The following is a 13,684-nucleotide window of genomic DNA, read 5'->3' as shown; positions in this document are numbered from 1 at the left end:
CATTTCTTTTTTTTAAATACAAGAAAGTGAAATACTTTGTTAGTTTTATTGTAAATCTTAAGTAGTTTTTAATTTGAAATAAAATGAAACAAAGCTTGTGTTTGTTTTTACTTTCAAGACATCCCGGTCTTATAAGTCAATCCATTTTTATTATTTTAATTGAAAAAATTAAGCAATGCTATTGATGTTATAGAAGCGTTTATTTTAGTATTAACATTTCTTTTGTTATAGATTTATTCCTTTTTATTTATTTTTCATAAATTTAAAGATATTATATTGATAATTTTCAAACATATGTTTGTGATAGACGATATAAAATTTCTTACATCGCCCAGTCTTACCAGTGATGGCGGGCGATTGAATGGGACTCGAAAAGAAGCTCATATCCAAGTCTCTAAAAATTATAGGCAATGTTAACTGTTTGTTTTCTTTGATTGTGATGGTGTTGTTGATTATGAATTTTGACTGGCCTAACAGTTAATAAGGATTATTATTTGAGTGTTTTGTGACATTTAATTGAAGTAATTCATCTTAATTAAACGACTTGAAATTTGATAAGAGAACTCCTGGGTTTGACATCATGATAAAGCATCTTCTCATACTGTAGTTATTATTTGTTCATTTTTGGAAAATTATTAAGCACTAAATGCTTCTGATAAGGCAGATTTCCTTCAGCTGTGGTCCATTAATTCAATAAAAGAAAATGTGCTACTAACTCCGAATAGCATTTTTACAAAAACTATTTGGAAAAATTATTTGCAGAGTATTTTGAAAAAGATGAAGTAAAATTTAATTACTAAATAAAAATAGTTAGATTTTAAGTACTTTTTGATCATTGTAGTACACTAGATTGTGACTATGAAAAAATATGGTGGCATGCTTATAGTTAATTATCATTGATTGGTATGTACAAGATTTGATCATAATCCTAATTTATAAGGGTGTTAGTCTTTTTTTAGCGCTTTATACATTTAGGAAAAGTCAAAAAATATCTACCTTAGATATAAAATTATTTAAGTTAAATATATTAAGGGACAGCAGCCAAAAGTTTCAGAAAATAGGGAGATTTTTTTTTAAAAAATCGGTGTGTTGAAAAATAAATAAAAAATTAACTTTTAAAGTAATATAATAAATTTTCATGAATATTAATTTAAATCAAAAAAAAAAAATTTATTTCCCCTTATAGCCAATATATATTTTAAAAACTAATTAAAAATAAAATTGCTGAAAAAAAAAATTCTTTAAGTAAGACAGATATTTTACTTTCGTTGAGGCTTTAACAATATAATTATGATGCATAAGTAATTTGTATAAATAATATATTTATATAAAATTGAGCTAAGAAAATTTATCAAAAATTTATTTTTGCCAAATTTGCATTATATAAATAAAATATTCTTATAATAAAAACTATTATTTTATAAAATTTTAAAATACATTCATTTCATATATAATTTTTTTAGAGTTATTTTGGCAAGGAAATTTTTCTTTATGTAAAAAAAAAATTTGATTCAATTAATGTTCTATCATTTATTGAATTATACAATTATTATTAACCCTGTGAGAAATTTGTAGGGGGAGAAAACGCATGAATTATTTCACTTTTTGCATTTCATATATTATCAAAATATTTAAAAAATTATGAAATCCATAGTAGTAACTATCGAGAAAAATATCGACGGCGAAGTTACGCGAATCTGACTCTTCAAAAACTGGTTACTAAATGTGTGTTTTGTCTCGAGATTCGGTTGTTGCAATAAATAATATTGTATTAAAAATATTAGAATTCAAAAACTGTGTGAAAATCAATAGCAATAATTGCAACAGCAAAAAAATATCAATAGAATCATGACGATTAAAATTGAATATACAAATGCGCGATTCGAATTTCCCATATTTTCAGAAATATACTGGGATATTTTTAAAAAAATAACAATTATTGCCGAAAACACTATATGGATTTATGATACTATCGGCATAAATTCAACGCATCAAAAAGTGATTATATAAATGCGCGATTCAAATTTCTCGTGTAGAAATAATATGAACTGATAAATAACTGGAATTTTAAAAAACCCGTGGAAATCAGCACCAGCAATAAAAAATTCGAAAAACTCTTAACATTCTGTGACAATATCGGCGCAATTTTGGTACACGATTATTAATACTATCTAGAGTTTAACTTGGGTTTCAACATTTTACTAATATATTAATTGAAATCACAATCTTATTCCTCTACATGCTGTTTGATTTTATTTCTCAATCCAGTTTAACATGAATTGGCAAGCAGACACAGAAGCTGAGGCAATAAGAAGAATTCATGTTCTGCCCCCCTCCTCACATCCCATTCAAAACAAATGCATTGAAAAAACGGTGCAGTTACAATTCTTGACTCATTATTATGTTTCCTTGGCTGTCACCAGGGCCAGACTTAGCTTAATTGGGGCAAAAACAACTTTGCCCCTCCCCTGCTTCACAACTTCAGTAATGAAGGTATTTAAATTTTTCACCTCATTATACATATATAACAAGAAAATTGACTAGACCATAAAATGGTGATTAAGTCCCTCCAATTGTCAGACGAAATATCGTTCTACCCATTTTATTGATTTTCTGACGATTCTGTGTCCATCAGGCCGAATTCAATTTTCTGATTGCTAACTTTGTCGTCTTGTTGTAAAATCATATCCTTGATGACATTAGGGTGGAATTCAGCTAAATTTTCGCAATAATGATGGCTTACTTAAGCCAATCAGAAGCCTGTATTCTTGTAAACATATCGTATTTTCCGATATGTAAAAATACAGGTTTTGATGGGCCAAATTTGTCCATCGTAATTGCGAAAATTTAGCTCTAAAAAGCGATGGATTTACGAAATATAGATTTTTTGTGTTCATTCGATCATTTAATGAACATGCTAACATAAAACTGATGGATTTTACACTGTACTGAAATTTTGTTTAGGAAGAAGGAAACCTAAAACAAACTTTCTATTCGATTTGGGGCCCCCCTCTGATGTGGGGTGGGAGCAACTGCCCGTATGCCCCTGACTTTGTCAGGCTCTGGCTGTCACTATGTTCAAAGAGGGAATATCAAAAATGACGGATGATTTTTTAAAAAAAAAGTAGGAAATAACTGGGGGAAAAAAAGGAGAGGTGCTGAAATAGGTCAGTGGTTCCTGTATATATTAGTGTCTTAATTTTATTTTGTCAAAATATAAATATTTTTAATAGACATTTTACAAGAAAGACTCAGAAAATAATTAACTTTTAATCATTCTTGCACAAAAACAAACCATTACAGACGACAATCGATGTATAACATTTTTAATTGCAAATCTGTAACATTTACAATCATAACTAGTACTGTACACGTTCAAGCAATATACATTTTTATAAGAATTTATTCAAAAAAAATTAAATCCTGAGAAAAAAAAATCTATAATTTATCATGTGACTTAATTACATAAGGATTTCTCAAAAGTACAAAATGGTGGGAATGTTTTAAGTTTTGAGAAGCATTTCAAAAGCATTTTGTATAACTGGTCACTTCATATCCATCACTGGTACCAGCTAGTGATTTATCTTTTTTTATTAGTCCAGGTATAAATATTATAATAACTTTGCTTATGACTATAATTATGCACAGCATTCATGCAATCGCCTTGGCTTCTGGTACAAAGTTTTCCCAATGTTTAATAAGCTGAAAGAGTAAAATAAAATTTATATAATAATGGCAAAAATATATATTTTCAATCTGCATGAATATATTCTTAAAATGAAATAAATCTTTTACATAGAAGTAAAATTAAATAAGATAAATCTTAGATATGGATAAAATATCAAGATGAAGTTGAATTTACCTCTTTAAATAATAATACAGTTAACATCTTTTGTAACACAACGTTGAAATGAGAGACTTTGCGTTATTTAGAATTTTTTGTTATATAGGACATTTCACATATCAATATTAAAGAACTTTAATTTTTAAATAAAAATACTTTAAACCACAAAAATATCCACTTAAGTATTTATAGTTGAAGTAATCAATATTATAATAAAATTAAAATATCAATTTATGTTTGCTTTAAAAATTTGTTAAGTTAATGTGGTTTATTGAATCAGATTACAAAGATCTTCTGTATTTTGTTCCTAGATCATACTATATGATTTTTCTGTAAAATTGCACCAATATTTTAATAGCAAACTTTTTTATGCCGTTACATTTTAATCCTATATTGATATTCATAAACTTAGCTTTTTTCCAGATTAAAAAATCTTAAGAATTACTAAAAATTACAAGTGAAAAAGATTGATGATTTAACGGAAAATAGTGTACTTTCAAGCAATTAAATGAAAATATGTGATTTTTCTACAACAGCTATTTTAAAAATAGTCAGGATGCAAGCACATTGTCCCTACCTATTGAATAAAATTACTGCTTCAGAAATGTTGTTAATTACAAAATAGTTGGCCAAACTTATATCAGGGTCTGCACTAATTTTCAATGATAGTTAGGAAGCTGCAGCAGCAAAAGAAATTCTCCCATTTTTGAAATCTTAAATCCTTCTAACTGAATGAGAAAAGTGTAGAGAAACAACTAAAAATAAAATATTTACCTGCTGTTGAGTTTCTAATAATGATTCCATGTATTTCACTATGCTCACTTTGAAGTCATGAACTCTACTCTTTTCAAATCTTTCGACTTCCTTACGAATCATTTTGGAGATATTCTCAAATTCCTCCTGACCTCTCTCAGCTTTAGCTTCCCACTGAAATTACAAAGCATCATTACAGTTATATTGAACACAGGTAGTTTTTTTTAAAAAACAAACAAAAAGAGGTCGAGATAATTACTTCAATGACTTCTTCTTTTGCCTGAGGAACTTTGTCACTTTTTCCAGCCAGTTCAAGTTTAGCTTTCTGTTCTCTTTTTTTAGTTAATATTTGTTGAGCATGTTGCCAGGTTTGATAAACTTTAACTCGCTGATGGAAAACATCCTAACCATAACACAAAACACACAATTACATTTAGAAAAGATAACATTTCGTTAAAGAACGAAAATGTGAAGACATTTAAATAGTGATCCATTATATTTAATGCTACACTTAATTTTTCTCGTAAGTCACTTCTATCATACTTAAATCAGGCTGCATGTCAGACAATTTAAACTCAGACTATTTTCTAGGGTCAGACTGATGAAAACTTACAAGTCAGCCTTCTTATCTCATAAAAGGAAGAATGGGTGGTTAACTAAATATAAACAATAACAAGATGCCGACCAGTCTGTGTAGGGGGCAGGGAACTGTCCTTGCATCAGAAAGGTTCTGGGTTCGAATCCCGGGCAAGGCATGGATGTTTCTTTCCCTCTATCTGTGTTCTATGTCCTTTCTCCTTTGTGTGTGAATGTGACCCGCCCTATAAACGGGTTGTGGTAGTGTGACGTGGGCGATGCTGTTCCACCGCCGTGGCTTCGCCACAGGTGCCCACTGAGTAACGAAAAGAGAATTAGCAGTTCTGGCACTTTCTGTGGCCAATGGACAATAGCTCCAAGTGCCCGCCATTAAAAAAAAAAAAAAAAAAAAAAAAAAAAAAAAAAAACAATAACAAGATTCCTCAAACTGGAAGAAAAATGGAAAAGTGTATTCTCCCATTTATGTTATGCTTTATGAAGGGATGTGTAAACAGGCTTGATATTCAAGGAAGTTTTATTATTGTGATTAAATTTACACGTAATTCATAAGAGTTTTCTGTCATTTACAAATTCTAACAGGTCATGAGCCTAAAACAAGTTTAATAAAATAAATATCACAGCCATAAATAAAGTGAAAGGTTTGCCATGTTTTGAATATCATTGATTATATTAGTGACACACAGTATTGCTGTTTGTTATTTTTTGGGTTGCATCATATCATGTATTCCGAATTCATTTGTTGTTCGTTCTGTTGAATTGAAAGAATGTGTTATATTGTAAACAGTAATAGTATAATTATATTGGATGGCGCATATTTTCAAGTTCAGGCATAAAAATAATTTTTATTTTACATTGGTCTACTCTGTGATATAACAAAACAATATCAGTGCCGGAAATGCAAATACTCCTGGTCTTAGCATTACTTATAACTAGAGCCCGGATTTTGATGACTTAAAAAATCTCAATTAATGCCCTTAAAAAGTGCAAAAAATGCCCTTAAAAGTGCAAAAAATGCCCTTAAAATGCGAAAATTGCTCTAAAAATGCCTTATGACATGACTTAAATAGAAGTAAAAATATTGAACTAAAACAATGTTTTACTCTTTAAAATTATTATGAGTCGTTTAAAAAAATATAAAGCAATGCAATAATTGTTCTACGCTCATTAAAGTTTGACAAATATGTTTTATATCCTAAAATAACAAAAAAAAAAGGAAAATATATTGACTCCAAAACATTTTCATTTTGTATAGAAACTTAAATGAATATAACAACTTAAATTAATATAACAACTTCCATCTCATAATATTACTAAATATCAGAATTACAGTGGATTATTAAATCTTTTTTTAATATTTTGAAATGTAAAAGAGCGTCTCTTGTTTGAAAGCAAATTTTTATACCAGGAGAAGCTTCTTTCAACGTCTACTGATGTTATTGGTGCGTACTTGAAAAGGACGGTCACACTTAGTGACAATTCTTCTTCAATTTGAAAAGATGTTGCTTCACCTTTTAATATCCTAGAGATTTTCTTCATTGTTTGGAAGCCAGTGTAATAATAAAAATTAGAAAAAATTTAAAAAATGCTTTAAAATGCAAAATACGCCCCAAAATTTAAAGAAAATGCCCTATAAATCTCAAAAAATGCTCTAAAGGACAAAAAATGTCTAAAAATGCAAATGTCATCAAAATCCGGGCCTTACTTATAACCAATATCTACAAAGTGTCTATTTGTATTAAATTCATTTTTTCTTTCCATGCCGTAAGCATTTTTGAAATAGGAACATTAACCACACTAAGTGGCATTGTAGGGATTTCGCAAAGTTACACATAGCTACTTTATTGTACTTATATACCACTCTATAACTAAAGTGATATGAAGGTTAAAAGAAATGACATTAATGGACATCATGTATTTAATAATTATTTATTTAGAATTATTTTAGAAACAAAAGAAATGAATGTTAAGGGTCTTACATAAATACATTACAAGTATTTTCAAGCTGAATACTCAGAAATAATGACTGATAAATTTTTGGCTTTTTATCCAGTCAGTTAATTTTAATTGAGTATATAAACGCTAAAAAAGCAAGTCAGCAATGCAATTTATATTTGGAGCAAATAATGACGGCTAAGATATAAGTAATAATTTAACAAGAGTTATTCATTTATTTATTAAGTTTTGCTGTATGCCTGCTGAACATTTCAGTTTTGATATTATAAGAACTTTATTTGTTTCAAAAATTATAAAGCTAGAAAAAGTCAACATGTTTTAAGCAATGAAAAAATAGGCGTTCATTCTCAAGACTCAGCAGACAGGAACGACTCATTCACATCCTGCAAGTCTTGAGAATGAGTGCCTATTTTTAAGGGGTCGAAACATGTCAACTTTTCCTAACTTTTTAAAGCAAATGAAGTTCTTATATTATCAAGTATATCTCTCTGCTTCAGTTTCTTGTTTTAGAGTTCTTGCACAAGCATTTTGAATATCAAAACTCTTGTTGTAAACAATAGATATAATTCTGCTCCTGAAGACAATAATTAGCAAAAACTGCACTAGAAAAAAAGTTCATAAAATATATACTTAATACTTTAGTTTTTGCTGCATAATGTATGCTAAAATAATAATTACCTTAACAGCACCAATAAGAGAAATATAATCTTTCAGCAATTCAGCCAATAAGAAAAAGTCCTGACCAGCTTGCTGACTATGGAGACTCTCAATCCTCTCCTCCACCTCAGACAGTTGGGACAGAGCACGGGACAGGGCAGTGTGCTCTTCAATATTACCCAACATCGCAGCACTTTTTGCAAAGGCTCCAGTATTTGCAGCTAATTCTAAAAAAAAAAAATTATCTTCTCAATAAATGAAAAATTATATACATACTATACAAAGATGTCTATAAAAAATAGTCGAATGGGTGTTTAAAATTTTTTAGCTGGTGCCCAATATTTTAACAAAATTAGCTAGTGCTCAATATTTTAACAGAACTATTTTTTTATACCAGAAAATCTGAATATTTGACAATTAAAATTAATGTTATACCACATACAAAAATAGAAAAACCATAGTAAAATATTATGTTCAATATTAGTATACACTTAATTTTTATAAAAACAAATGGATAAGTTTTTAAAATTTTACATGTTTCTAAATATAGCTAGAGTTGAATAAAAGAATGCATTTCAGTTCTTTATTAATATGACACCACTGGAATGAAATGATACATTAGTTGTTTCTTAAACACATGGAGCAAATTTTAAACATCTCATGATCGAATTTTATTGAAGTATTTATGCTCCTGCACATAAGTGTAATTATTAAGAAAAACAATTGCCTTAACTAAACTAATAGACACGCATAAATTGTGTTACTAGTGCAATAACTAATAAAAAAATTAAGTACTATAAAACTTTATTCTTAAAAATAAGAAAAACTGTCAAATCGAAATCTTAAATAATTGCCCAAATTTTACTCGAAGTTAAACCGGAACATATTTAATTAGAAAGGCTGGAAGATAAATGGAATCATTAGCAAGGCTTTCATAGTATTACAGTTTTAACAATGAATTAAAAGACCACTTCAAAAACTATTCATTAAATTTTTGTAACATAACATATTGACTACCTAAATTACTTATTTTCCTATATTTAAGCATAATAGTTTTTAATATTTTTTTTTCTCTTTCTTTCTAAAAATAAAAAAAAAAAATCTGATGAAAAACTTACACACTGAATTTTTTTCTAAGCAATACAGATAACATAACATTGAAAATAAGCTTTATAATTATAATGTTCTTTAAATTTATTTAGATTTTAAAAAGTAAAAAAAAGAAATAGCAAACCTTTTCTATGTAGCACCAATGATTCAACACTAGCGTGTAATTTTCTCAACTGCTGATCTAAATTTTCTATCTGATGCTGCTTCTCTTCAAACCACTGTTTAAAAAAATTAACAATTATACTGACAAATTTAATCAGCAAAATGAAAAACTTATCACCTTCAAAAACTTTTAAACTAATGACTGAATTGTAACAACACTTTGAGACAAAATCTTAATAGTTTAAGGATAATACTTCAACTATGCTATTTAATCTGTGTATTTGATAATCTATCTTTATTACCTACACTAAACAGATTGCCGTTACACAGAGAGGAAGATCAGGAGAGCCTTCCACGGTTAGCCTGATGGCAAGAGGACTCTAACCCATGATTTGTCTACCACAGAGAACATTTTTAGCATTGTGGTTGATGCAAACTGGGTGCAGAATTCGAATTAACTAGCCATTACCGGGATTCGAACCCGTGTCACCTTATTTGGAGGTTAGCACTATCCCCACATGGCCACCACGACTCCGATAATCTAACAAACCCTACTTTTTCTCAGAAAGCATGTTTGTTTTTTTAACTGGTTTAAATTTTTTACCAATTTATAATAAGAGGTTATCTTCGGAACAAATTAATTCTATTTAAGGTGCTCTCTTTAATCTAGGGGTTGCACAACCTGCAACACACAAGACCTGACACACTCAATTTGTACAGATTCTGCAATAAATCTATGTTTTTTTTCAATTGCTTTTTCAGCATTATTGCTATGGTATTACCCAAGGTTTTAAAAAAAAACAATATTTTAAATATGAGATTACGATACGCAAATTTCCAATCTCAGCAATCACTTCAAGTTTACTGATTTCATCATAAATTTAAGTGATCCTTTTTTTAGTAGTTATAACAACCAATTGTAATTTTTGCTTAAACCTTAAAAATTTTCTAAGAATTAAAATATTTAATTTGAATTAATATTACTATTAATGTATGTGCTTATTTTTTGCACTTACATGCTGTGAGAATTGCAGTTTTTTTTTTTTTTTTCAAATTAATGAGATAAAAAAAAATCCATTTTCCCCCTAATGTTTATATTTTTTTGATAATTTATATTTTGTGAAAAAGGGAATTTTTTCTTATAAAAAATATCAGTTTTGAATGAAATTTAACAATTAAAAGTAAAATTTCTGCAAATATATAACTAAATTAACTTCAACAAAGTCTGAACATGATGGCAACCCTTTATTAGTCAACCTGTTGTGTAAGTGGCCCCTCATTAACTCCTACCTTAAACCATTAAGATAAGTTTTTCAAAGCTATTGTAATAATTTAAGTACTTTTCAAACTTAATTTGCCTAATTAAATTTTGGAAAAACTTTGAAAGCACTTAAAACTTTAAAATTAGACAACTAATACAACATAAATTTTAAGAAATTAAGTGTAACAGTAATACCAAGTACTAATTAGTTACTTAATAAATAAAAGAGAATGCATAAGTTAAGAACAGGGGAAATCTTTGAGCTCTTATTCCACGATCTTCGATATCTGATCATTAGATCAAAAGTTGTTAAAAGTAATTTCAACTTCATATTGTCTACACTACATGGTAAGAAATGATTAAATTCATGCTGATAATGATAAGCCTACCTGTATAGCATACTGAGGGTTTGTAATTAAAACCTATCCTCAAGATGGAGAAGAATGCATGAAAGAAACAAGTGACAAACAATTAAAAATATTAAAATATTCATTATTAAAGAAAGAAATATCAGTAAAAGGAAATTTTTTACTGACATTCAAATTTACTTCTTAAATCTATTCTCATCTCATAATCTAATACATACAAAGTGTGTACAAAATTATCTAACTACTATTAATGAAATCAATATTTATTAAAATACATTTACATTACTCTAATTTCCTTCAAAGCAGCTTAGTTATGCTAATGCAAACTTTTTGCTACAGTAGCAAAAAATTGCAGAAATCCTCTAATGGTATGGCATGAAAAAAGGGAGTTACAGTTAAACAGCTTTAAAATGATTACCAGATTACTTTTTCTGTGTAATGCCTACAGACGCCAATCTAGGAGTCCTTGCATCCCATAATGTTTAGAGTGGCAGTAAAATACCAGTTAAAATAATCTAAATGTTAAATTTTGTCAATCCAATTCACACGCCATATATATTAGTTTAAATTGATTAGACAATGATGGTTAAACTCATTGTAAATCAAATTTATTAAATTTAAATTGTAAAACTGTTACCACCTTAACTAGTAGGAAAGAAATTCCTGTTTCAATGGGAGAAGTCAGCATGTATGTAAGGTATGGCACCAAGGACCTATCACTGAACTTAATACACTCAACTTACCAATTGACATTCATCTCCCAAATTCTCATCCTACCAATTTTAAAGTGAAAATCAAGAAGAAATACTCTAAATTCAGTGGCATGACAGCCAAAAGATGGCCAAGGCCTATTGTGCCCATCTCAATTTTCTTGATCTAGGGCTCTGGGGTGCAGAAGCAGATGATCCAGTTGGGAGGTCAGCCTAACACGAAACGTCCAGTGTTTAATCCCCAAGCATGCTCGATACTCATTTTATCCAACCACTGAAGGGTCGAAAGGCTGATACGAACTTTGCCCAGTCCGAAGATCCAACATAAGACCTGTGGCACGAGAGAGTAAAGCACTACCACTCAGCCACTGGGTGTCAAATAAATACTCTATCATCAGAATAATCATGGCTCGAACTTTGAGTATCTTCGGAACTATTATCTGCACCCATAATATTCCAACACAGCAGAAAATTAACTACATCAAATAATGGTGTATTACGCTGATGATATTGCTGTTATCTAAAATTAAGATGTCCTAACAGAGCTATCCAAACACTTATATTATCTGCACTTATTAATTTTATTTTATAACCGTCGTTGAACAGCCGACCCAATTAAAGACAAAACAGGAATAGACTCAGTAAGGTTGAAAGTAAGGTGAAGACAGGTTAAAAATAAGTAGTCATAAACCCATAAAGGTTTATGACTACTTATTTTCAACTCTGTAGCCTTTAATTTTGAGCCCAATCCAGAAGACAAGGGAACTCCTGGATCAAGTATTGAGAGAAATTTGTCTTTTGGGAGAACATTTTGATGGAACTAATCCGCATTTGCGTTACATAGAGACGAAAACCTCCAGTTAGCTTGACAGCAAGGGGAATCTAACCCCCATGATCCGTCTACCACTGAGGATATTTTACGTCAGCACTGTGGTTAGTGCAAGCCGGATGCAGAATTCGTATCGACCAGCCATCGCCGGGATCGAATCCCAGTTCATCTCATTGGAAAGCGAACGCTGCATCCCCTTAGTCATTGCAGCTCTACACTTATTAATTAGCATATTTGAGGTCCCTCCCTCAAGTCATTAATATTGAGTCTTAGAACGTGAAAATCATTACATTGAAAGTTGTTCAAGGTAGCCCATTTTTTTTTGGCACATTATACATAATGTAAATACCATTAATCCATTCTCATTTTGCTAACTATTCATATGTTTTGAACCGACATCTCTCTGTGCACCAATGTAGTCAGTTTAAGAAACACAAGAGATTGTTGTCTCATAACATATGTAACACGGTGCCTGTTGTGTTGTCCTAAAACAATTAATTCTGTTGATAACTGCCAATTAAGATTTTCCCAAGCTTTAGACCAAATTTTGTCCCAACTTTTTAACAGTGTGGTGATGACTCAGTGCTGTTATGGTCATGAAGAAAAAAATTATGTTTGGACACTCTTTTAATCAATTTCTTAAAAAAAAAACTTTCAAACTCATATAATGTAAAAACATCTTTATTAAAAAATAAAATTTAATAAAAAAACGAGGAAGTAATGTGAAAAAAAGTAGTATTTTCTCTAAAAAAAGATTAATGGAGAAAATCTATTTACACTTAAAAGCAAAATCTAATGTCTACCTACCAAAAGTAATTTTTACAAACACCAAATAATATTAATCACTTCAAACTTAAACATCGACTTAAAAAGAAAGCATTGATATTAAACTACTCTAATCTATAAAAAGTGAATAATAGTGTAATATTTTATTCTGTAGAAAAAGCTTTTATTTGCAAATTACATGAGTTTTTAAATAATTAATAGAATCAATAAACATCAATTCTGCTACTTTAAATATGAGCATGCAGGGAAAATTTCAAACCGATTTTACAAATTTAAAACTGTTCATAGACAAAATTTTGTCAGAAGTAAATTATTATATAGTTCCTATGTTCATTATATTTAACAAACCGGAATTGAATTTTAAATGAAATGATAAAGATATGAATGAGATTTTTTTTAATTAAGAAATTTGAATTAAAACAAAAAATCCTACCGCATTTGATAAATATCAAACAGGTGAAGGGTCCCTTAATTAATATATTTTCTAAATTACTCCCCTAAAAATGAATGTATTTTCATTTTTTAAAATAACTCAGTACTGCAAATTTTAATTACAAATCCAGCTAAATAAGACTATAGAAAAAAGTCTAAAATACTCCGACGATTATACAATGTAATTACATGTACAAAAAAGTAAATTTGATGATCATAACAAGATAAATTAAGACTGAAAATTACACAAATATATATCTCTAGGTACATATAAAATCGTGA

The 13,684-nt window shown here is 29.2% G+C and overlaps 1 protein-coding gene across 5 annotated transcripts in view; it reads right to left on the bottom strand.

The window, feature by feature from the left end:
* Window positions 1-3,251: 3,251 nt before the first annotated feature.
* Snx1 (sorting nexin 1) overlaps window positions 3,252-13,684 on the bottom strand; it is a 31,509-nt gene continuing 21,076 nt past the window's right edge. For 3 of the 5 annotated variants that reach the window (XM_071181931.1, XM_016062585.2, XM_087160552.1), the window contains exons 6-11: window positions 10,667-10,699; window positions 9,039-9,132; window positions 7,826-8,031; window positions 4,857-5,000; window positions 4,619-4,771; window positions 3,252-3,702 (exon numbers count right to left, since the gene is read on the bottom strand). In XM_071181931.1, the coding sequence (XP_071038032.1) occupies window positions 3,652-3,702; window positions 4,619-4,771; window positions 4,857-5,000; window positions 7,826-8,031; window positions 9,039-9,132; window positions 10,667-10,699 (681 nt within the window). In that variant the 3' untranslated portion in view covers window positions 3,252-3,651. The remainder of the gene's footprint in view (window positions 3,703-4,618; window positions 4,772-4,856; window positions 5,001-7,825; window positions 8,032-9,038; window positions 9,133-10,666; window positions 10,700-13,684) is intronic. The other 2 variants (XM_016062586.2, XM_087160553.1) reach the window with 1 other exon arrangement.

This window comes from Parasteatoda tepidariorum, chromosome 4, assembly GCF_982258835.1.
Source record: "Parasteatoda tepidariorum strain Cologne lab strain chromosome 4, Ptep-v5.0, whole genome shotgun sequence".
In the NCBI taxonomy this organism is placed as follows: domain Eukaryota; kingdom Metazoa; phylum Arthropoda; class Arachnida; order Araneae; family Theridiidae; genus Parasteatoda; species Parasteatoda tepidariorum.
Note: the sequence above shows the minus strand (reverse complement) of the source record. Positions and strands in the feature narration are given on the sequence as shown.